At 39.8% G+C, this 25,238-nt stretch overlaps 1 protein-coding gene across 1 annotated transcript in view; it reads left to right on the top strand.

Annotated features, from left to right (window-relative positions):
* The window catches only part of OSCP1 (organic solute carrier partner 1), a 789,745-nt gene that overhangs the window by 297,722 nt on the left and 466,785 nt on the right, over positions 1–25,238 (top strand). Inside the window, exon 3 of the mRNA XM_044084814.1 lies at positions 16,618–16,785. Within this exon, the coding sequence (XP_043940749.1) occupies positions 16,618–16,785 (168 nt within the window). The remainder of the gene's footprint in view (positions 1–16,617; positions 16,786–25,238) is intronic.

The following is a 25,238-nucleotide window of genomic DNA, read 5'->3' as shown; positions in this document are numbered from 1 at the left end:
AGGTTGGGTGGCATGATGCCAGGGTAATCCTATGGGTTAGGCTTGTAAAGGCTCCAGGGCCATTAGCCTAGTACACACCTATGAACACTTTTTTGGTTGTGCTGCAAGTATCCGGTCCAAGGTAATTACCTTTGAAACATGTTTGTTACATCTTTTTTGATACAGTGGGGTTTCAGCCATGTGTACTTTATTTTAAAAAATTCTGTGAGGGATGACTGGTAGAGGTATGGAGAGATGGGCAAGTTGGGGAATGTTGTTTTATGTTGAGGACTGCCTGATGTAGAGGAGGGTAGTTCATACTGCTAGTATGTATAGTGATAAGTTATGAGATGTGCTAACAGAGAAAGGAGGAAGATGGTTAGGATATGGAGCATAGTCATAGTAGTTATCAGAAAAGGAATGCCTATAAAGTGATGCAATTAAATTTTGTGCTTGGTGGTTTGAGTGGGTAGAGTTAGAAGGTGGGAGATGAACATTGTCGGTTAAGGAGAGTTAGTCATGGTGAGGCTAAATAGAGTATAAATGCAGTTTGTGTGGGAATGGGGGGGGAGTAGGCCAATTTATAGAGAGGGATAATGGAGCAGGGCTAAACTCCTGCAAAAGCACACACAAAGAAAAAGTTTCAGTCCAATTTCATGGTAACAGGGAGGCATAGTAAGGGCTGTTGGTAACTACTATTTCTTAGAGAAAGAAATGTGCTTTGCCAGAGATGGCCTGCACCTGTCACCCCTGGGATTCCGGATACTGGCTAAGGTTCATGCCGCCCCTATAGTGCCTTTTTTAGGCAAGGTTCAAATGACAAATTCACCACCGTAACAGGAACAAGCAAGCAAAAACTGAGGGTGATACTACTCAATGCTAGAAGTCTAAATCTCAAAATGCACTCACTCGAGGCAGTCCTTAAAATGGAGAACATCGATATCTGTGCAGTGACTGAGACCTGGTTTAAGGCTTCAGAGAGCACCCCTGCACTACCAGGCTATAACTCATACCACAGTTTTCGGCCATGTAACCCGGACCAAAACACCAAAGGCGGAGGTGTGTCCATATTCATTAAGGATATCCACACCTCCAGGCTAGTTGCTCAGCATAATGCAGCCGAGGTTATGAAAGTGCAACTAACTCTGGTCAAAAGTGAAATCCAAATTGTAGCTTGCTACAGATTCCCCACCATGCCCCAGGATTCCCACTCCTGTTTTCTTGATGTACTAGAAAATATTAGGGTTCAACCAAACACTTTAATAATGGGCGATTTCAACTACCCCACCATTAACCGGGAAAAATACTCATGTACCAACTCCTTCGCTCAACGCTTTCTGGAATTCAATGCCCTGGATCAGCTTATCCACACCCCCACCAAGGACAACAATATCCTAGATCTAGTCATTACCAACATGAGAGACCAGTGTTCCACACCTGAAGTCAATGCCTCATTGGTCCGATCCGACCATAAGCTAATTGCCCTAGATATCCACATCCTGCCCCCACCCCCTATTAAGGAAACCATAGTAAAAAATTTCTCCAAAGCCAACTTCATGCTTCTTAAGACAGAAGTGGTGAACTTCATGACACCCATGCAGATCGATAATACAGTTACGACTACTGAATCCTACACAATTGCACTTTATAAACACTTACACGAGTGCGTGGATCATGCTATCCCAAACAGAACCAAGATGCTATCCTCCAAAAAAAGGAAGCCAATCTGGTGGTCCCCTGCCATAAACTAACTGTAGAACAGAAGAAACTGTTGCAAAAGAGAGTAAAATCCCATGAGTGGAGGAGCTCCCTGGTCAGCCTCAGTAAGAAGCTGCGATCCCTGATAAAATCCTCCAAAGCTAGTTACAAAAACAAAATCGCCACTGATTCTAAAGACAACCACAAAGCATTCTATAGCTATGTCAAGAATCTCAATGGCAACACTCAGATCTGCTCTGAGTTACAGCACAATGGCACTAAATATACAGACCCAACTGATATTGCCAACATCTTGGCAGATAGGTTCAGTGCTAACTTTACCCCCCTCTCACCCCCTAAAGAGCCCATCTCTATACCGGAAGAATGCAAAGTTCCTGTAATTACAGCTGCACAGGTAAAAACCACACTCTCCAAAGCCAAGAACACAGCATCCATGGGACCAGACAACATCCCAGGCTGCATTCTACATGAACTACAGAACGAACTGGCACCCCACCCAAGTACCATGTTCAATCATAGCCTCACCTCAGGCTTTGTGCCCGCTGAGTGGCGCACAGCGACGGTTATCTCACTCCACAAGGGGGGAGCCACCACGGACCCCGGGAACTACCACTCCATTAGCCTGACGAGCCTGGTCTGCAAGGCCATGGAATGTATCATCATGGAACTTATAAACAAAGATATTGGTAATCTCCAAACTCTGGACCCCACCCAGTTCAGGTTTGTAAAAGGCAGATCATGTCTCCTAAACCTGATAGACTTCTTTGAAGCAGTCACCAAAGCCATAGATGAGGGTAAGGTGGTTCACACAGCCTATCTAGATCTTGCCAAGGCTTTCAACACCATCCCACCCTCTGGAATTATAGATAAACTCACTAAACTAGGTATAAATCCCTATGTCGCAAGATGGGTTGCCAACTGGCTCACTGACAGAACCCACATTGTGAAAGTAGAAGACTCCAAATCCGAATTCATACCAGTGAAAAGTGGAGTACTACAGGGTTCAGTCCTGGGTCCTTTCCTGTTTGGTATCTACTTCTTTGAAGTACAGGCTAACACAGAAGGTCTTTGGCTAACAAAGTTCACAGATGACTGCAAACTAGGAGCCATAATCAAAACTCCTAATGATGTGGACATCCTACAAAAGGGCCTCACTGAGACAGATGCCTGGTGTTAAAGCCATGGCCTCAAGCTCAATGCCAAAAAGTGCATTGTCATCCCCTTTGGTAAAAACTCTATCCATGAACTACAACATAGGCGGTAGTATACTTAACACCGAAAGTGTGATAAGAGATCTTGGCTCACGGGTGGTAAGTAGTCTCTCCTTTGATAATCACATTGCCACAGTAGTCAGGAAGTCCTTCTATGTGGCACACCTCATCACAAAAGGTTTCTCATCCAGAAAATGAGGTCATTTTTCCTCTCTACTCATCACTCATTAGACCCATTATAATAGAGTACAATGCCCCTTTTGGTATGTACCTCACAAGACATCTACAACAACTGGAAAAGCCGCAGAAATACCTCACAAAGAGGATTACCGGCCTGAAACAGATGCCCTACGCAGACCGTCTCAAAAAACTCCGGCTTTACTTTGTCGCATATCGCCTATTCAGAGGTGACCTCTGCCTAACATACAAAGCTATGTCAAACCCAGAGCTGTTAGACATACTCCACTTAAAGAAGTCCCAATCCCTCCTAGCTACACACTCTAGGGACCTAAACCTTGTCACCACAATAAACAGAGCATGCCAGAGGGATAGATTCCTGTCCCAGAGACTTCCCATACTCTGGAATAAACTACCTGTCTATACCAAACAAAGCTCCTCATTAGTACTCTTCAAGAAAAATCTTGATGACTGGATGGGAAATAGGAAATTCACCCCGGGGATCACTTCTGTGGCTCTGCTCGACAGTGGCACATGAAAATAATTTTCTTGGGTGGCAAAAGCCAGGGTACCTTTTTGGCTGGGCTTGTATAGGCCCTAGGGCCGATAGACTAGTACCTACCTATGAACCTATACCTTCTTAGTAGTAGGATGAATAAAACTATTGCTATTGGCCATATAAATACAATAATTGCAGCAACTTCTACAGACAAAATGCCTTCACTTACTGACTAAACCCTCTTATTCTTTGTATTCTCATAAAGTAGCCACTTCAGGGATTTATTATTCTTATAGGTGAAGCTAGGACAGACATGGCTGTGGCGAATACGTATTTTAACAAGTGGGAGGAGCATAGGGTGACATACAAGAGTGGAGGAAGATGCACACAGGTGGATTATATCTTATGTAGGAGGGTCAGTTTGAAGGCGATTGGAGACTGTAAAGTGGTGACTGGAGAAAGTGTAGTTAGGCAGCATAGGATGGTGGTTTGTAGGATGACGTTGGTGATCAAGAAGAGAAGGAGGAGTGTGAGGGCAGCACCAAGGATCAAATAGTGGAAATTGACAAAGGGTAATTGTGAGTTGGAGTTCAGGGATGAGTTAAGACAGGCACTGGGTGGCAGTGAAGAGTTACCAAATAACTGGGTAACTACAGCAGAACTAGTAAGAGAGGTGGCTAGAAAGGTGCTTGGCATCACATCTGGACAGAGGAAGGACGACAAGGAGACATGGTGGTGGAATGAGGAAGTACAGGAGAGTATACAGAGAAAGAGGTTGGGAAAGAAGAAGTGGGATTATCAGAGAGATGAAGAAAGTAGACAGGAGTATAAGGAGATGAGGTGCATGGCAAAGAGAGAAGTGGCAAAGGCTAAGGATAAGGCATATGAAGAGTTGTATGAAAGGTTGGACACTAAGGAGGGAGAAAAGGACCTGTACCGAGCTAGGAAAGATGAGCAGCCAGGTAAAGGTGATAAAGGATAATGAGGGAAACATACTCACAAGCGAGGAGAGTGTGTTTAGGAGATGGAAAGAGTACTTTCAGGAGTTGATGAATGAAGAGAATGAGAGGAAGAGAAGGCTGGATGATGTAGGGATAGTGAATCATGAAGTACAGTGGATTAGCAAGGAGAAAGTAAGGATAGCTATGAAGAGAATGAAGAATGGAAAGGCTGTTGTCCAGATGACATACCCGTGGAAGCATGGAGGTGTTTAGGTGAAATGGCGTGGAGGTTTTAACCAGATTGTTTAATGAAATCTTGGAAAGTGAGAGGATGCCTGAGGAATGGAGAAAAATTGTTTTGGTACTGATTTTTAAGAATAAGGGTAATCTGCAGAGCTGTAGTAACTACAGAGGGATTAAACTGATCAGTCACAGCATGAAGTTATGGGAAAGAGTAGTGGAAGCAAGGTTAAGAAGGGACGTGATGATTAGTGATCAGCAGTATGGTTTCATGCCAGGAAAGAGCACTACAGATGCAATGTTTGCTCTGAGAGTGTTGATGGAGAAGTACAGAGAATGTTAGAAGGAGTTGCATTGTGTTTTTGTAGACTTAGAGAAAGCATGACAGGGTGCCTAGAGAGGAGTTGTGGTATTGTATGAGGACGTCAGGAGTGTCAGAGAAGTATGTAAGAGTGGTACAGGATATGTACGAGGGTAGTGTGACAGCGGTGAGGTCTGCGGTGGGAGTGACAGATACGTTTAAGGTGGAGGTGGGGTTACATCAAGGATCAGCTCTGAGCCCTTTCTTATTTGCAGTGGTGATGGACAGGTTGACAGACGAGATCAGACAGGTGTCCCTGTGGACTGTGATGTTTGCAGATGACATTGTGATCTGTAGTGAGAGTAGGGAACAGGTGGAGAAGACCCTGGAGAGATGGAGATATGCTCTAGAGAGGAGAGGAATGAAGGTCAGCAGGACTAAGACAGAATATATGTGTGTGAATGAGAGGGAGGATAGAGGATTGGTGAGGATGCAAGGAGTAGAGGTGGCAAAGGTGGATGAGTTTAAATACTTGGGGTCAATAGTTCAGAGTAACTGTGAGTGTGGAAGAGAGGTGAAGAAGAGAGTACAGACAGGATGGAGTGGGTGGAGAAGAGTGTCAGGAGTAATTTGTGACAGACGAGTACCTGTAAGAGTGAAAGGGAAGGTCTACAAGAGGGTAGTGAGACCAGCTATGTTATATGGGTTGGAGACAGTGGCATTGACAAAAAGGCAGGAGTTTGAACTGGATGTGGCAGAATTAAAGAAGTTGAGATTTGCACTGGGTGTAACGAGGGTGGACAGGATTAGGAATAAGTATATTAGAGGGTCAGCCCAGGTTGGAAGGTTTGGAGACAAAGCCAGAGGCACACAATTACGTTGGTTTGGACATGTGCTGAGGAGGGATGCTGAGTATATTGGGAAAAAGATGCTAAGGATGGAGCTACCAGGTAACAGGAAAAGAGGAAGGCCTAAGATAAGTTTTATGGATGTGGTGAGAGAGGACACGCAGGTGGCTAGTGTGACAGAGCAAGATGCAGAGGACAGGAAGAAATGGAAACAACGGGAACAGCCGAAAGAAGATGATGATAGGTGAAGCTAGGATGACATCCCACTACATCAACAACTTTCGCACCTAGCATTAATATCTCCCAGTTCTTAAATATAATATCTTGAATGATTTTATTATTAGTGGAGAATTGGATCATTATTCAACACTTATCAGGGCTGGATCTATTATTCACCCTCTCCTCAGTATAATTCCCTTTGTCTCTAAAATATGGTTTCCCTCTATGCCTCCTATCAGTTATCACGCAAAAGGGTACACGCTTCCTTTTTATAGTCCCTATTCAAGAACTCATTTTCCAAACATTTTAAAGCTGTTCCATAACCAGTATCTAAGCTAGTAAGGCTGGAAACCCCAAGTCCCTTCCTTGAACCAAGTTCTTATATACATGTGGGGGGGGGGGGGTGCATGCTCTTCCAGTGCAGCAAATTATATTGGCTATGAGTTTAGTCTCGTTTACAATGAACTGCTCTATAAGCAACTTCATATACTCGAAACTGGTCTCTATATTTAACTTTTGCCACTTAGCCAATAAATTTGGAAAAAACATACCTTGAGTAGGCATTTTAAGAATACGAAGCCATCTTGGCACCACTTTGAAACAGAGACATGCCTCGAGATGCTTCAGCTGCCATTGTATCTTTTTCAGTTTAAGTAACTTGGCCTCTAACTCTCGTGTTAGCTTCAGCGCACTCTCTAAGTCATGGTTCCCTTCTGTGCCATCAGTCGAATTATTAATGTCATTAACATCAAAACTTAGTAGTGGATTATAAACGTATCCTTTACACAGAGAATAATCCACTACTAAGTTTTGATGTTTTTTAATGTAGAAACTAAAATTACCTTTTGCACTATACTTCTTTCCATTAATCCTATCAAAAGTTTGTACCACATACATGCAGCTACAACAATTTCTAGATAGGACAGTTTCCATTTTATATATATACCTATCAGGTAACTTCACAGGAGGCATAAGCCTCCCGTGGACTAACATGACCCTAATATTCCTTCTTCTCCTAAATGAGATGCCTGGTGCATTTTCTAATGTATTACAAAACTCTTTATGCTGAGTTAAAAGTAAAACAGTAATGTTTCACCAGGCTCACTACCGTGATACTGAAGGGGCTGTACATAGTCACAAAAAAAATGTTGCCTATTTTCATCCCTATCCCTGTTTTTATGACTTCCATCCAATTTCAAATCAAAACTCTTATTATATTTATTAATAAAGCTATCCACACTCTTATTTAAACTTTCCATATCATATTCTCTCCTAATAAACATATCTGTTGTGCAGTGCAGTTCTTCATAAAATTCAGCATCATTATTACATAAACGTAACATCAAAAATTCGCCATGAGGATGGGCTGACAAAGTATATGGTGGGTGGCAACTATGACCATTTAAATATTGATTACCGTCATTAAATTTCCTATGGACCCTAGTATGGATACCACCACCCACTATCCCTTCCAACATAGCATCTAAAAATTAAATTTTCTGGCCTATTTTTAGGATGCTAAAACACAAATTAAATCTGTTGTTGTGCAAACTTTGAATAAAACCATTCACTAGTCCCAGACCTCCTACACAAATAAATATTAAATCATCTATAAATCTAAAATACTGTATAACATATTTCCTAAAAAAATCTGTACCAAAATATATTCAGTCTCAAATAAACCCATAAATACATTTGCGTACATGGGGGGAAAAAGGTGTCCCCATGGCAGTACCCTGTACTTGCTGGTACAACTTCCCATTAAATTCAAAATAATTGTTAATTAAGCAAAAATAAATTAACTCAATCAAACTGACACCAGACTTTCACCTAAATAAAAAGAGAGGACTTCAAGTCCAAACCTGTCTGAATATTTGTGCACAAACTGACCACATCAACTGTTATCCAATACATATCCCCCCCCCCCCCAAACCACATCTGAAATATTATCCAAGAAATCAAAGGTGTATTTTGTACAAGACTTCAGTTTTACAACAAAAAGCAATAAATATTTATGCAAAAGCAATACAATATTGCTTGTAAAATAATTGCACGCAGAAACAATCGTACGTCCGGGAGATTATAAACATCTTTATGTATTTTGGGTAAACAGTAAAAATAGACCATAGTACAATTTTCAAAACTGAACCTCTTCTCAGTAGCATCCTTAGAAAAGTAGCCAAGCCTGTAACCCTTATGCAACTAATTTTTAAATTCAATTTGTGAACATAAGTACTTACCCATATCAACAATGTTATAAATATTTTCAGTATCTTTATGCTGTGGACATATTTTCAGATATTGTGAAAAGTACATAACTAGTTTATTGCCCTTATCAGAAGGTTTACAAGCAAGTTCCATTTTATTACTTAGCCCTTCCAAGGCTTTCCATTCCCCTTTTGTCAAATTATATTTCACATTACGAATATTTTTCCAAAATTCCTTATACTTCACCTCTATACTATAATTCAACATAGCTGAGAAATGTTGAATAGTGTCATGACAAAAGGGCAACATAAAGTCACTTTTGTATTTCACATTACCGGTATCTAAACAGCAATAAGCATTAGCATCTGCCTCAGAGCTGCAAGAATAAAAACTTGAATCTGAATCATCATTTGATTTAACGATATTTGCATTTTCATTTTCAAATACTTTAAAAAAAATAGTTTTTCAAGTATATTTTTGCTCAGCAACCTAAAAATATCACTTTTCAATTCATAAAGACGAGGTAGAACTGCGGGCACAAACTTCAAACCACAATTTAAAACAGATAATTCTTCATCTGAAAAGGCATAGCCTGATAAATTCACTGTATAGCTAGAAAAAGTCTCATTTCCAAAACGTTCACCACTGCCCCGAAGTAAACTAGTACCATTTACCTCTTTTAATGTACTAATTAGTTTGCCCTTCCCTTGAATTATGGGGACCAGAGTCATTCCCTCTATAATGTTTTCTCATATTATATTGCTTCTCACCTGCATTATAGTCTCAAAATGTTCTCGAAATTACCCGGATCTTGTGCTGCAGGCAAAGGTGGATATCCTAATGGCTCCTCATTTTCAGTAGACGTGGCAGTATCTTCTGAAGCGGGAGAGTACATACATTGTGGAAGAGGAGCACCAGATTAAAAACCTTCCATCTTAAGTTCAAAAGAGAAGCGCCTGTCATAAAAAGATGTGTACAAGCCACAAACCTTGTAATGCATAGGCAAAGCATCCATTTGGATTGCTGGTGAGATGAGAGAATGAGCTTTAGCTGCTGGAAGGGTTGGTTGGTGGCTGTGTAAGAGATTATGTTACTTCCTTGTGGAGGAGATTGACAACCATTAGTGCTTGACCTATGATTCAGGCCAGAAGCCTTGCAAGAAATTTTTTTCTCATTGGAGGAGGCATGGCTGTCATCCTATACATGGCCTACAAAAGTGCACACACTGCATATTTATCAACTTTGTTTGTTATAATTTCCCACATCAATACTTGGATGATGTTTCTGAAGCTTCCTGGTCAGCTTCTACAAAAGCCCCACTTCCTGGCCCTAAGCATGAGTAGTCACACAAATCTAGCTCCCATCACGTGTCACCCATCTAACAAGCTAGAGCTTTCTTCTCCCAAAGTTGAGTGAGTCAGCACTTCTGTCCTTCCCTGCCAGCTCCTATAGGTGCCTGAGTCACTAATTAAACTTTTGGTCACCTGAGATATAGTCAAACTTTTACCATGTGTGCCATGGAGCAAGCTCAATATTCAAGACATTGTGAACTCTTTTAGTATGGGATCAGAGAAAATAATTTGTTGATTTACTTTTTACTTTGTTGTACACGTAAGTAAGCGTGACCAAATAGGCTGATCTGATGTCATTTTCATTCATTCCTCAATGAATGGGTCTCGGATATGACCCTCAGATTCAACTCTGCCGCTTTTTTACTAGATTCTAGGATCCAACTCTCAAGCTCCTCCCTTTACCCATAATTCTCCTGACCACTGCATTACCTCAGATCTTGTTTGCCACTCTAATTATTCTGTCGGGATTGTGTTCTCTTGAGCTCAGCAATTTAGTTTTTTGGGATAGTGAGTAAAAACTTTAAAATTTAACTTCTTTTTCTTATAAAATACTTTTTATAGCACCCTCTCTTTACCCCTGAGCTAGTTTGTCTTTTATGTCTTTCTTTACCATCACTGGCATTTTCTTTTACTTTCCATTACTTTCTCTGTAAAGTTATTATTATTATTCTTCTTTCGGCTTTTTCCCGGTTAGGGATCGCCACAGCGGATCATCTGTCCGCTCATGATTGGCAGTGGAGTTTTATAGTGTCAAGTTGCCAGCCCGGTGCCCAACCTTCCACAGAAGGCACACACATGCGCACACTCACACCTAGGGCCAATTTAGAGTGTCCAATCCACCTACTGCATGTCTTTGGGATGTGGGAGGAAACCAGAGCACCCAGAGGAAACCCACGCAACCACAGGGAGGACATACAGACTCCACACAGAAGGCACCTCAGCTGAGAATTGAACCGGAGAACCTCTTGCTGTAAGGCGACAATGCTAACCACTGCACCACCGTGGCCGCCCCATAAAGTTATTCTTATTAATGTTATTATTATTATTATTGCTGGTATAACTTTCTTCTACTCTCTTTAGTTTTTATATTTAAAAAAACTTTCCTCAAGTTCTCTCTGGATGGATTTTTGTTGTTAGGTATAATTCATAACTAAGCTATGGCTGAAAAGCCTACTGGATTTAAAAAATGCACTTCTGTGGGCACAAGATACCCAACTCTAATGCTCACAGGGAGCGCATCTGTTGTTTATGCCCTTCTAACCTTAATAATTCTTGTACTATTTGTACTGGTTTCAGTACCAGAGCCATCAGTGATCAATGAAACAAGTCAGTGCTTAAGGGCCTTATCCTTGCTTCTGCTACATCTGCTGTGCCTAATTCAGGGGCTGAAACCCCCTCTCAGAAACCAAAGCTTATGGAGCCCAGGGAGCATAGAAAGCATTTTCCTGTCAGGTCTTCCAAATCCACTCTGACTTCAGAGCCTCCATCAAAGATTTCCAAACCCTCGGATCCAAAACTGTCAGATCCAATGCCTTCTACTTCGAAATTTCCTCAGCTCCAAAGCCCCTGCTCCTCTTCAGAGCCAGTGTCTCCTACCTGAGATCTCCTTTCCTACAAGAGACTCCAAGAAAGTCTTCTTGACCTCCTTCCACTTCCTCTTCAATCAGGTCCTCCTGAAGCAGAGGTGGATAGGATGATGAGAAGATTTCTCAAAACACAGATCCAGATGCGGGTCTTACTGGCTCTGGCTCCCATCTGAACGGTGAGCCTTAAATCTCCAACACATGCCGTCGTTACTCCTTCTCTGATATGACATTCTGTTTTGAAGCCCTCTGATCCAAGATCTCCAAGAGTCGAACCATTGCATCTGAAGATGCTTTTATCTACTCAGGCTACTTCCCTGATCTGTTTGGCTCTGACTCCCCCTTGAGCAGAATGTGTCTCAGAGCTGAAGCATCAACATTGGATCTGAGGGAATGATCTTGACTCTGAAGCTTTTGGAGCTGTCGCTTCCCCTTGGGGCCTCTGTGCTGGACAGCTTGGCTCTGACTCCTCCCTTTAATTAGAGGGCTGGGATGTGTTTGTCTGATCCAAGAGTTTTGGCTGTGGTCAGATTGGCCTTGGCTTCTCATTGTCCCTCTGCCTATGAGGTGGTGGAGAGGATATTCTCTCACCCAAGAGTGGTCTCGACTATGGATCTAATCCCTGTTCCGTCTTTGGATCCTGTTCTGAGTCTCTTCATCCTATGCCACAGGGATAGCCAGACCATAGGAGCTTCCAGACAGTTTCAATTAGGGAGCTCCCCACCTCTTCTTATACCTCTCCAGAGCACCCCACTGAAGAGGTCCCTGGAAAGAGGTTGTGCAAAAAGAGGTACTTAGATTCCCTTCAGGAATTTTTGACAGAAGACACCAATTTTGATGAAGGGGAAGGGCCCCATAGATCTCCACCAGAAGATGTCTCTTTTTGAGACATTCTAGAAATTCTATACCAGAAAGATGGTTGGTCTTCTGAAAACCTTTCCTAGGAGGAGTCAGTGCTCCTAGCAGCCTTTGGGTGTAGCCCATGTACCTCTTGTGTCCCCCCCCCCAGCAGATGAGCTTATAGATTTTGTATCCTGCCAGGCATGGAAGGAACCAGACACAGTAGAATCAATTCCCATATGTCCGAATAAGATTCTTGTACCACCTAAAGACAAATAGTATTAGAGTAGGGGAATCCCTATAGATACATGATTGTTGTGGCAGCCACCAGAAAGGAGCTAGCTGAACAGAGTTCCTCTGTCCATCTCCTAATAGATAATCTAGGGCATTGGACAGGTACAGGAAGCGAGTTTATGCCTCATTGACCTTTGCCTTATGTTCGCTAAACTGCCTGGCACATATCTCTAGATTACAGTGGGACTTAATTAAGAAATTATCTAACTCTACCCCTGGGTCCATGTCAGTGGAGGAAGAGAAGACTTATTCATCATGATTGGCCACCCTAGAATCTATATGAACATGTCCATGAGATTAAACACTCATGCAGCTGAAGGTTCCTCACTGGCTGATGGTTTAGGCATAGTCATTAGGCGACATGCGTGGATGCCATTGTGTGACTTTGTGGAGGCATTTAAAGCATTATTCATCAATGCTCCCTTTGATGGATCTTTTCTGTTTGAGCCCACCATTAAAGAGAGACTTTCCTGCAGTGAGCAAGTTCCATTTCTCTACCCCGCAGAGACTTTTTCTAGAAATCAGTGCAGTGGTAAGAAGATGTGGTTCCAGAAATCTCAAGGACCTTTTCAAGAATCACACAGAGATTTTTCTCCCATAGGCAAAGGGGGAAATAATAGCAATGGAAAACACCACCCACGCAGCAGAGGGGGGTGTGCAAAACCAGGGGTTCCAAGATTCCTTCTTGGACAGACCTTTTCAGCTCTCCTGAAAGATTGCATGACTGTTCTTATCTGGAGATAGTCGGTGAACACTTTTCTTTGCACCCAAAAGCCTGGGCAGCCATCTCAAAAGATACATGGGTGCAAAAAATCATATCCAGAGGATACTTCATTCCCTTTTTGCAAGTTCCCTCATTGAAAAGAAAACTTCTCCCAGTGTTCCATTCAATCAGTGGGAGATGGTAGATCTGGAAATTTAAAAGTTGCTAGACAAAAGAGTCATCCAGGAGGTCCCACCAGTCTAAAGAGGATCCAAATTTTACTCAAGGTTCTTTTTAGTGCCAAAGAAAACAGGGGACCTGAGACCTATCTTGGATCTCAGTTATCTGATCCAGTTTGTAAAAAACTCCAAGTTCCAGATGGTCACGGGTCAATCCATTCTGCCTGTATTACAGAAGGATGACTGGATATACTCTGTAGATCTTCAGGACTCATACTATTACATCAAAATGAACAGATGTTCTTGAAGATACCTATGCTTCAAGCTGAGAACTAGCCATTATCAGTTCAGAGCCCTGCCCTTAAGTCTCACCACAGCCCCCAGGGTGTTCACCAAATGCATGACAGTGATAGCAGCCCATCTGAGACTGCATGGATTCAGGGTATTTCCTTATTCAGATGATTGGCTCCTCACTGCATCAACCAGGCATCTCTTAGGAAAAGCTAGGGATTACTTATTCCAGTTACACCAATATTTGGGAATCACCATCAGTCTTTCATTATTGGGAATCACCGTCAGTCTTTCAAAATCCCACCTTCAACCAGTTCATGTCTTGGAGTTTATAAGGGCTCATCTAGATGCAGTCAGTCGTCTCACTGTCTTACCACAGAACAGAATTCTTGCTTTAAGATTACGTCAGACAGGTTTTTTTCTCGTTTGTCAAGCATGTCCCTTTATCCTTCCTACCCCAAACTCCACGTTGACCATGGATGCCTCCCAGATGGAGTGGGGCCATTTCTTGGGATGGACTGTTCAAGGCATGTGGTCCCCAGAAGAGATCAAATTTCATATAAAAGTCTTGGAGATGAGAGAGGTCCTTTTAGCATAGCAGGCCTTTCAGAATGTTCTTCCTGTAGGGATAATTGCTATCCAAATGAACAATATGTCAGTAGTTTGGTACCTCAACAAACAAGGATGAACCAAATCTTACTCCCTTTGCTGAGAAGCAATGAGAGTTTGGCAGTGGGCATGATCTCCTCCAACTGCTTTCTTGTAGTGATGCAGATACTGGGGAAATCCAACGTTCTAGTAGACAAGCTCAGTAGAATTATTCTGATGCCTCATGATTGGTCTCTCAAGCAGTCAGTGGCAAACATGATATTCCCCAAATGGGTCAGCCTTGCTGCCATCTATTTACCTCTCCCCTCAGCAACAAATGCAGCAGGTTCTTTGCCCTAATTCCCCATCAGGGACAGTCACCAAGAGATCCTCTAGTCCACGTTTGACCCTCCAGTCTTCTTTATTATTATCCTCCCTGCCTCTAATCCCCACATTCCTTCAGAAAGCACTCCAGTTGAGGAGCAAGGTAATCCTCATTGCCCCCTTTTGGCTTCAGCATGTGTGTTTTCCCTTCCCGTGTCTTATCTGCTGTGTCCTCCTTGAACACTGGAACCCAGTCCAGACCTCCTTTCACATCTGTCAGGGATGACTCATCTGGACATTGCAGGCCACATAGTTTCTCCAGTTCCAATGATGGCTAGACATTCCAGGCTTTCCTCCCTAGTTTGCCAAATTTTATTTTCATGTTAGAAGCCCTCTACAAGAAAGATTTATAAAAGTAAATGGAACAGGTTTTCTTTCTGGACTCAGCAGAGAGAGCTGGATCTTTTCACTGCTTCAGTCCCTGCTGGTTTATATTTTCTTACCTCTATTTTTCAAGGTGGGGTGCGTTTCTCCACCATCAAAGTTCAGCTGGCAGCCATCTCTGACGTCAACATCAGGGATAATGCTTTCCCTTTAGCTTTGTCCAAGGTATGTAAGGCATTTCTTAAAGGTACCTTTTTACTTAGACCTCTAATAAAAGATCCTGCTCCACCTTGGGATCTTACTGTTGTATTACAAAGTTTAGTACACTCACCCTCTGAGCCCTCAGTTAAAGCAGATCTCAAAATTTTTTCTTGGAAAATGGTCTTTGTTGTGGCTATAATTTCTACAAAGTGAGTCTCTGAACTCCGAATATACTCTTCAAAACAGCCTTATTTCATTTTCCATAAAGATGGGGTTTCCTTACTCACTAATCATTCCTTTTTACCCAAAGTTGCCTCAGAAACAAACATCAATTAAGTCATCAACTTGCCATTTTCTCTTCTAAATTTGACGATAAAGGAGAATACATGCTTCACCTTATAGAAGTACATAGGCAACTTTGTTGCTATCTTCATAGGATGAAAGATTTTAGAAAAACTGATCAATTGATTGTTTCATTTGTCAAGAACAAATTGGGAAAACCAGTATCAAAAACTACACTAGCCAAATGGATAACAGATTGTATTTCTCATGTTTATTCTTTGAGAGGTTTAACCTTGCCAGGACAACCAAAAGCACATTAGGTCAATGGCTACATCAGCTGCTTTTTGAGACAGAGCTTCCACTGATGATATATGTGCAGCTGCTACTTGGTCTAATGCTCATACCTTTGTTGCTCATTACAAGTTGGATATCATTTTCAGAAACAGGGCTGCATTTGGTTCTGCGGTTCTAAGGAACATTCTTCCATGAGGGCCACCCAAGGTTACTGTAGCTGGGGAGTCTGTCTCATTAGTTTGGGAACAAATGAAAATGACAACATCAGATATAAAAGTTATGTACTCACCATAGCTATGCATCTGTGTTGTCCATTTTCTTTCTTTCTCAACCTTCCCCCATCCATGTCTTTGAGGGTGACCTGATGAAGATTTATGTTAGGAACCACAGTTCCTGATTGAGCCCCTGCTCTACTGCTATTTCTCTTTTCTACAGTATTATGATAGTGTTTTATATTTCAAAGGTAATATAGTCACAGCAAACTCAATCTGATGTAATGCAGTGGTCAGGGGCATTATGGGTAAAGGGAGGAGTTCAAGAGTCAGATCCTAGAGTCTAAAAAAAAGCAGCTGAGACTCGAACTTGAGACCCATTTGTTGAGGAAGAATGAAAATGGACAACACAGATGCATAGTTATGGTTAAGTACATAACTTTTATTTTTTAGTCACAGTCAGGTATTGGAAAATACTTCTATAGATTCAGGTGTAGTAGGTGCAACATTACAAAACACTGGCAACTTAAAACAAAATCAACTTGTCAGGTTAGTAGGGAAATTGACTAATGTCACAAATCTCATGAATGAATTGATCTGTTTATGCAATCAGCTTTGTTCCTGTTTTATGTGGAAGGAGTATGGTCTAGCAGTAGGGGCAAAGGGTGCTGTTAAATATTTGGTAAAAATAAAAGAGGGAAACGACTTGTATTTTAAATAATCTTAACCTTTTTTATGTAATTTGCAGCTTTACGATTTAATGACAATGGCTTTTAAGTACCAAGTTCTCCTCTGCCCACGGCCTAAAGATATTCTTTTGGTTACTTTCAACCACATGGATGCAATCAAGGAGTTCATTCGGGATTCACCAAGCATTCTTAACCAAGTGGATGAAACATTCCGACAGCTAATTGAGGCAAGTTTCTTGAAAATGTAAAATATGTTTAGCTGAGTGGATCTATCTTTGTTTTATTCTTTAGTAGCAATGACTTTTTCTTTGTTACACAGTGGGAAAATGTGATATAAAGAACACTCAAGGACTAAATTAATTAATACAGTCTTAATTGCTCCCCTTTGAGAAGAGTGCAAAGCAGTATCAAAGTAGATTAATTGTAATTCTGGATGCTTGCATCATTTTGTAAATCAATCTTACTTAGGCAGCACTTGGGTACATGCATCTTTTTTTACTTGCTTGAAGCTATTTTAAATCTTCTTCCCATGCCTGATGGAACATATTTCCTTTGGCTTATGCTGGCATCCCTACTACTGGGTTTAGGAACATGTGCATTCCAGTCACTTCTTTAATTTAGAATATTATCAAGGATTCATTACTGGAAATTTCCTGTGCTTCATGCCAAGGAAACACAAAAAGCATATATCCGCCAAGTAATTCTATGGTTGGGCGATAACAAATTAAAGCCCTCATAGGCTCAGCTTTTTATACCCTGGAGTGCACCTATATGTCAATGGTTACTGTTACTGTCATTGTTTAATAATAATAATAATAATAATAATAATAATAATACCCATTTGTTAACCAGGTAGGCCCAGTGGACATACATTTGCTTTTTGGGTCAACCCAGGAGCAGTGTCTTTTTAAGTGACTTGCTCAGGGTCACACAGTAGGTAAACAGAGGCTGAGGGCAATTAAACCCTGGAACCCACAGGAACTGCAGTTTACAACCTTAAACTCTGTGCCCAATGCCAGACTTTCAGACAAAAAAAAAAACTAACAGCACTGATGGGAGACATTTAGAACCTACTTTTTGGCCCATGATTTGATGGTAATAAAATTATCTCAGCAGAAGCACAAGCCAGATTAATACTATAAGGATCCAAAGTTGAAGCCTGATGTTTGTAATACAAGGGATGACTAGAGCAAACCTAAGGCTTAAAGGTCTGGTTCCTTCTTGAAGTCTTCCATGACCATGGTGGTTTCTGCTTTCTCACCTAGATTATCATAATTTATCAGAGATCATACTTGGTCTTAGCATCTTCAGGTTTGCATGAGGTTTAACAGGGAGGTACCTCCTCAGTAGCTGTTCCTAGAAGTAAAACCCAAGCAATATCTGTCACCTCTTCTCATTAACTGGAGCCCTAGAGACTTTAAGTATGTAGGAAGTGGACTGTCACATTCCTGCTGCCCTGTGTGGTCCAGCAGTCTTGACACCATTTTCTGCTTTCACTTCCTAAATGATTTGCCAGCCACTGAGAATCTCACGGTAGGCTATCTTATGTCATCTTGCAAGATTTTCATGCTTTCAATGCCACTACTTAACTTAAAAAATATATTCTGCATAGTGGAAAACAGTTAAGCATTTAATGTCAGAAGCTATGCTGGCATTCATATGTATAATGCTTGCTATGTATTTTCCCAACATGCACTTGGTCAGTGCTTTTTCCAGAGCAAAACAACTATGTCACCATTTTACTGCATCTGCACCTGGAGTTTATAACACATTATAAACATTGGAGCAGACAGTGTAGGAGAAATGTTCTGTCTATACCCTCAGAGTCTTCTGCAATCACAGAGTTTAATGAGCGAAAGCTCATTTTCTAAAGGTTGTTAATATTAATGTGTTCTCCCCGTTGACTAACAACTATACAACTGTGTCGCCATTTTACTGCATCTGTACCTGGAGTTTATAACACATTATAAACATTGGAGCAGACAGTGTAGGAGAAATGTTCTGTCTGTACCCTCAGAGTCTTCTGCAATCACAGAGTTTAATGAGCGGAAGCTCATTTTCTAAAGGTTGTTAACATTAATGTGTTCTCCCCATTGACTAATTCCCCTTCGAAGAAGTAGTCCTCTGAAAGATGATATGCCTATATTAGGCTGTTTCCACACTTGGAAAATAATATGCCTCAGGACCAGTTATATAGGGATAAATATCCAAGGCCTTATCCTTGCCAGCCTCATACAGTAAACAAGTATTCTGTGTGAGTGATAGGAAAGGGCTGGCCACTTGAACTCTTGTAAATGTATCATCTTTGAACAGATTACAGAAGCCTTGTCGTTTTTTTTCATTTCCCTCAAAGAAACCTTGTATAGATGTATGAGCAAGTTAACATTGTTTGCCATGTTGAGCCTAAGATTCATAATGTTCGGCTTCCATAGCCCCTTTTAAGACTTCTGTGGTGCACCACATTTTGGAAAAGTTGTATTCTCTTCCTAGATCTGAATGAGTTTTCTTCACGCAGGTCCTAAAGTGGACTTTCACTTGCCAGTTTCACCTTTGATGTTGTTAAATGTGGTGGCTGGATGTTTTTGACATAACTACCAATTGTTTTCATCAGTGCCTGAATGGCCAAGACTGGCTGAATAAAATCTTCTCAATATTTTTCTTTTTTTTGGTGGGTTTTGCTTCCCCGCATTTGTCTTGAAGTGAGAAACCCATGAGCCTTCCTGTAATGTAAAAGACTCTGAGGTCACCAGAATTTGGAGTAATATATGTTTTGGGTGAGTGAAGTTCCATTCAGTCATTTTGAAACATACAGAACTTGTTTCAACAGCAGCTGACTAAAGAATTGTATTATGTGATGTCCATGAAAACTGCTTTTCTAGTTGTTTGCATGGAGCAGCCTGACTAAGGCTTTCATCCTAACTAGAGTTCTACCATGAAATCCTGTTTGCTGCCATCAGGGGTAAGATTTCATCTGCAGATCAACCTCAGATATACCACATTTCCAGAGGGGTGAACAAAACAGTCTTCACTTCGGAGTGTACATATACTTTTCCTCAATCTGCTCAAAGAAAAAAAAAACGTGGGTATGATGACTGTGGCCCAACCTTACTAGTGTTTCTCACATAGCAGCCACAACCAACATAAGACTTGCAGATGTAGGGTAACACTCACCACTCATATCCTAGTATGATTCTGGAAGACATTGATGTATATTCTTCTGTGCCTACCTCAAAGAGTAAAGACTAAAGCCTAAAACTCATGCATCCTCTTTCTTTATAGAGGATCAGTCACTTTTTCTATAGAAACAGACTCTGACATAAAACACTACTTTGGGCAGCCCTGCCCTCTTTCTCTGCACATGAAAAGTCTGGCATCAACTACTATCTGGGGCAGTTCTTCCTACTCTGGAATACTGACCACAGCCTGAAAGTGGATGCTGGAGGTTTTGAAGTGTTAATACAGTAATTAACTATTTGCTTTTTATTTTATTGATAGAAAATGCCGTAGTCCTGTTTTGGGGATCCTGTTTCTACAAGATGTATGAAAGATATTCATAGAGCCTCTGTCTCACTGAGCTCCAGAAAATGCTTATTTGGCTCCCCTATTTCAAAATCAAGGTCGTGTCCAAAACATTGCTGAGTCTAGTGTGGGCACTTCCACAAATAAATGAACACTTGCTTCAGAAATTGATAGCAGGGTATCCGATATGCCTAATTTGATTCAGGCTGTATAAGACTAGATTGGTACTCTTCAAGGTTTTGCTCTTCTCTTACCTGCTAAACAAAGAGAGGTCTGTGATTAGTGCAGTAGACACTTTGTTCAATACACAGTCACATGGTGTAATACAGGATTAACATGTGAAAACACGGGAAGACCCTGAATAATAAGAACTAAACTCTACTATTTGTTTCTAAATGTAAATGTACTTGGGGACTTTTGTTTGGGATACTACAGTAGCTGTCTGAAACAGCAGTACAGATGTTTAAAGAAATTGCTAAGTGCAAATCGAATCCAAATAAATTCAACACTGACAACAAGCAGGACATTAGCAGTTATCACAGAAGCTATGTCTTAATTTCAAACAATCTAAAGCTACATAAGCAAATGTTGGAAGGAAAAAAAAAAGCATTAGTAGGCAAGCAGTCTGAGACAAAACAATTGGCATTAAAGCTGAAGATTAGAAAGCACGTACATTATTTAAACCAGTATTTAAACACACTTGTTTGTCTAATGTTAACATAGCTGCTGTAGAAATTCATCTGGTACTTTGAGCTCTAAGAACTTTTTCTGACATTCTGTAGCTCAGACCTGTTATCATCAAACTTTCTAACTCTAGAGACAGAGGTAACCTTTCAGCCCACACTATCCAAAAAAGATGACTATTGAAGGAGCAGCAATATCCATGTCTTTTATTTTTCCTTGGATGCTGCTGCAGTGAGATTTACATTTGATAAATTAAGAAGGCTATGGTTAAAACAAAAGTACGGATTTAATTTTCCAGACAGACTAGAGGTTGCTTGAAACAATACACAGTATTAAATTCATAAGCTGAAGTGCATGTTGAAATATGAGTTTTAGGAATATTAAACTAGCATACTTCAAAAGTTATAAAGACTGCCATGTTACGGATATGTCTCTAGCTGTTCATGTAGTATTTTTTTCTTTTAATCCTTTCTTTTTCCTTTTGTGTGTATTTTCTGCTTTACCTGTTTTTATTTTAGAATTTTATTTGTAAATTCTGCTGTATGCGTACCTTTTCTATCATCATTAAAAGCTGCAGGTTACAAAATGGAAAATGAGCATGTTTTGTGTCACTTTATCTATGTTGTTGGAGTGGTTGCTGGCATTTTTATAATGCAGTCATATAATAACAGTGGTTTCTAGTATTTTCTGTTAATATTAAAGGAATTATTCAGATGAAGGCCAAAAGAGTGAGAGTTATGCCATATGTTGAAAAATGCACTTGTGCCAATCATCTATGTTTAAGAAACTTATGTAGCATGTTTAAAGTATTGAGAACAGATGGGCCCAATAGTTGTTTTAAGTGAAAGTTCTCGTCATAGTGCTGTGTTCTAATTTTGATTAAGAAATCTGTTGAGTACGATAGTTTTCACATTTTTATGGATTAAAATGTAGAGTTATATTTCTTTCATTAAATTATTGTTAATTTGATGTTCTTTTATTCAGTTTAAGCACCTTTTGAAAATTGACATATTTTTAGACAATATTTCTACTGGGTTATATAAATTAAAAGGTGCTACTGTCTGTTCTGAAGGGGATTTCAATGCAGTTTTAGACAGATATTTGAACAGGACAGTGGTTTATTTGTATTATTCCTAACTCTTAAGGCTTAGGTCTATATTATAGCATCTCATGGCTAAAGAACAACTGGTCTACCTTTGGCATACCGACATCCCTGATAAAGTAAGCAAGAATTACTGCTGTCACAAAAGTCAGACGTGATTTTTTTCTAATTTCAAGCTATATCTTTCTTTGTAACTTAGTGCTTAATTTTCCCATTTGTTGCCATCATTCTGCAATTTTGTATTTTACTCAAAATCTTACTAATTTCTTTTTAGTTAGTATTTTTTATAATACTATAAAACATTTGATTGTCAGTAGACCATTTATTTTTAAGCTGTTAAATATTATATTTTTCTCTAGCAATATACTGAAACTATTTCAAATTTATATGAAAATACTGAAGCCATCATTAAAGTTAATGAGCTATGTGCCCATAAAATTGACATTTCAGAATGTGTATGGCACCACAAATTTACTTTTATAAGGATTTACTTTTGGAAGTCTTAAGTTTCCTGCTGTAACCAATTATGATTATGTATTATTCATTGATCCTAATTTATTCTTAAGTATTTTTAGAACATGTCTGTTTTCCTAGCATATTAAAAACAGTGCAAAATCTGATAGCATAACTCTTATTCCTTTTGTTCCTGATCCATTGCTGACGATTGTGCCAACCCTTCCATCTTTTTAGTTGATCCGTTTGCCGCCAAAGACAAAAAACATGTAGCCCATTTATTCATGTGGGACAAGAGCCAAGTTAAGAGGAGACATTATCCACATTTTAGAGATTGTCTCCATATCAAACCCTTCCCTCCCGCAGCTTGTGAAATCAACAATTGAGTGCACACAGAGGGTGCATGTATACTAAAACACATGCTGTGACCTTCTTGTAAGTAGTGCACAGCTACATTGTAGGTTCACCAGGTACATTGCTGTTTGAAAATACAGGTGTGCTCCTGCAGGCATTGTTGCAAGTGTAGTGAGCTGAGCTGCCAGCCTACTCACAAGGTAGGCAAGCTGGCATAGACCACTCAAACCTGTCATCCAGTGCTTGTGGTGGTGCTAGCTGAACATGGTTTGACTAGGGCAGAGTCATGGCTTCTTCCTTGTGTACTATGTGGCTGGAGGATAATTTAACTCTTGATAAAACTAGTGTAGTAAAGTTAAATTTACATAGTGACAACATGAATTTATGTTATTTCTATGTTATCCCTCTTCAGATTCTTCACAATAATTTTTTTTGCCCACTCAGAGCAACTTCAAGAATTTAATTATCAGGCTTGCTATACCAGATATGTAGTCTATCACATAACTTTTCTTAGCAGTGTTAGTTTATGGACAGGTAATATCTTATATATATAATATATATACTTAACCTCTTATTACATTTTCATTAGAACATTATATCAATTGTAATTCACAGGGTATTGTTTATTTAGTTACCTGGGCCAGTTGCGTTAGTTTTCTGTGTTGGCAAAATTGAGAGACAACTTAAACGCAGAATATATGAACATATGAATGATGTCAGTAAATCAAATGTCAACAATGCACTCTATAAATACACTTTGTCATGTACTAATGCTAAATTTTCTTTCTTTGTGCTAGAAACTGTCCCCAAAGAACTCAGGGGTGGACCCTGGGAACACAAGTTGGCATATAGGGAGACCTATTGGCAGTTATGTTTGGAATCTAACAAACCACCTGGTCTTAATGACCATATTTCATTGGTACCTTTACTCAAACTAAGGGCAGCTAAATTATAATTTATATACATTTTTATATTAATATATATTATTTATTGTCAGCATTTTTTATCAGTTGATTACTTATTCTTAATATTTATTCAAATCATAATATCAATACTAATATAAATATTTTCAAATTAGTTTTTATAGTATTTCAACTGTTTTATATTTGATAAATCTCTCTCTCTCTCTATATATATATATATATATATATATATATATGTCAGGATCTTATATAAAACTGTTTTTTACATATTCATTTTTCAGTGGTGTATTATACTATTAATATATTGTGAGAATTCTTAAAAATTTTTCAACCCTAGATTTTTTATGTGTTTTTAGACTTGTGTCTTTAATTTCTTGATTAACAATTAACTTGTTTAATTGATGTGTGCATAAATTGATTCTTTTAGTGGCATTTCTTTTTTCTGAAGAAGTCTGAGGGTTACTTGGACAAAAATGCGTGTATTGACTGTTGTTGTGGCATTAAAATAAATCAATCTATTTACCAGCAGCTAGTTTCGAGCCTCTCGTGTCCAGTATTTTGGATCATTAGAACATTTATTTCCTCCAATCATTAAAAGGAGCCAGATGATAAAGAATTTATTTGTTAAATTTCTATACAGAGGGGATGATGTTCATCACATTGATCAGAACTGCAGTACACTTAAGTATATGGGTTTATATAACAGCTGGGAAAAAACATACAATGACCAACCCCCTCGGCTGAAGTTTCAACTTTAATATATTAGGTAAGCGCTTTCGTGCTAAACAGCACCTCATCAGACCATAAAAAAAAAAAAAAAACATACATATTAAATAGGAACAACAATTACTCTTATTTTTATTTATTTATTTATTTATTTAAATTTGTTGACCGGGAGTATCCGACTGGACGTAGGTCCATTTTCAGCGGAGGCCCGGGGAGAAAAGCTCCACAGTAAAATAGACAGTAGTTACATTGGATTACATAGCAATTAACAATTTAACATAGCAATTACTTACAACATATTTACAGATGAAGAACATAGTACATCAGTAGACAACTAGAATCTTCATCTGTGAAGTACATAACAGACATTAACAAATGTTACAATGAGAAGTTCCTGCTGTATAATAAGTACTAGGCTTATGAGCATCTGAGCTTGCTATAATCAAGGTAGTTAGTGGAGTGGAAAGAAAGGTAGTGGTTGATGGGGTGGATGATATTAGAGTGGGAGTTGCAAGGGCATAGCCAGCATGTTTTTAGGTGCGCTTTTAGTAAAGTTTTGAAGTGGGTGCATGATGGTACGAAGGTAATTGTAGTTGGGAGTGAGTTCCATAATTTGGCTATAGCGCAAGAGAATAGTGCTTCACCAGCAGAGTTATTGGCTTTAGTGATCTGCAAGTGATTTTTATTGCTGGATCTTAGTGGTCTGGTGGTGCAATAGGGTTGGAGTAGATTCTGGAGGGATGGGACATTTAGTGGATGGTTTACTAGTTTGTGGGCGAGTGAGAGTTGATACCACTAAAGGAGGTGAGGGAGTTCAAGCCAGCCCAGTTTAGCAAGTGAGAGACAGTGGTGACCACGGTAGGATGCCCCTGTGGTGAATTTGGCGATTTTGTTGTAGCAGGTCTCCAGCTTGTTTAGA

The sequence above is a fragment of the Protopterus annectens genome, chromosome 1.part1 (assembly GCF_019279795.1).
Source record: "Protopterus annectens isolate FY-2018-M chromosome 1.part1, PAN1.0, whole genome shotgun sequence".
In the NCBI taxonomy this organism is placed as follows: Eukaryota; Metazoa; Chordata; order Ceratodontiformes; family Protopteridae; genus Protopterus; species Protopterus annectens.
This window is presented reverse-complemented; position numbering and strand designations above follow the sequence as displayed.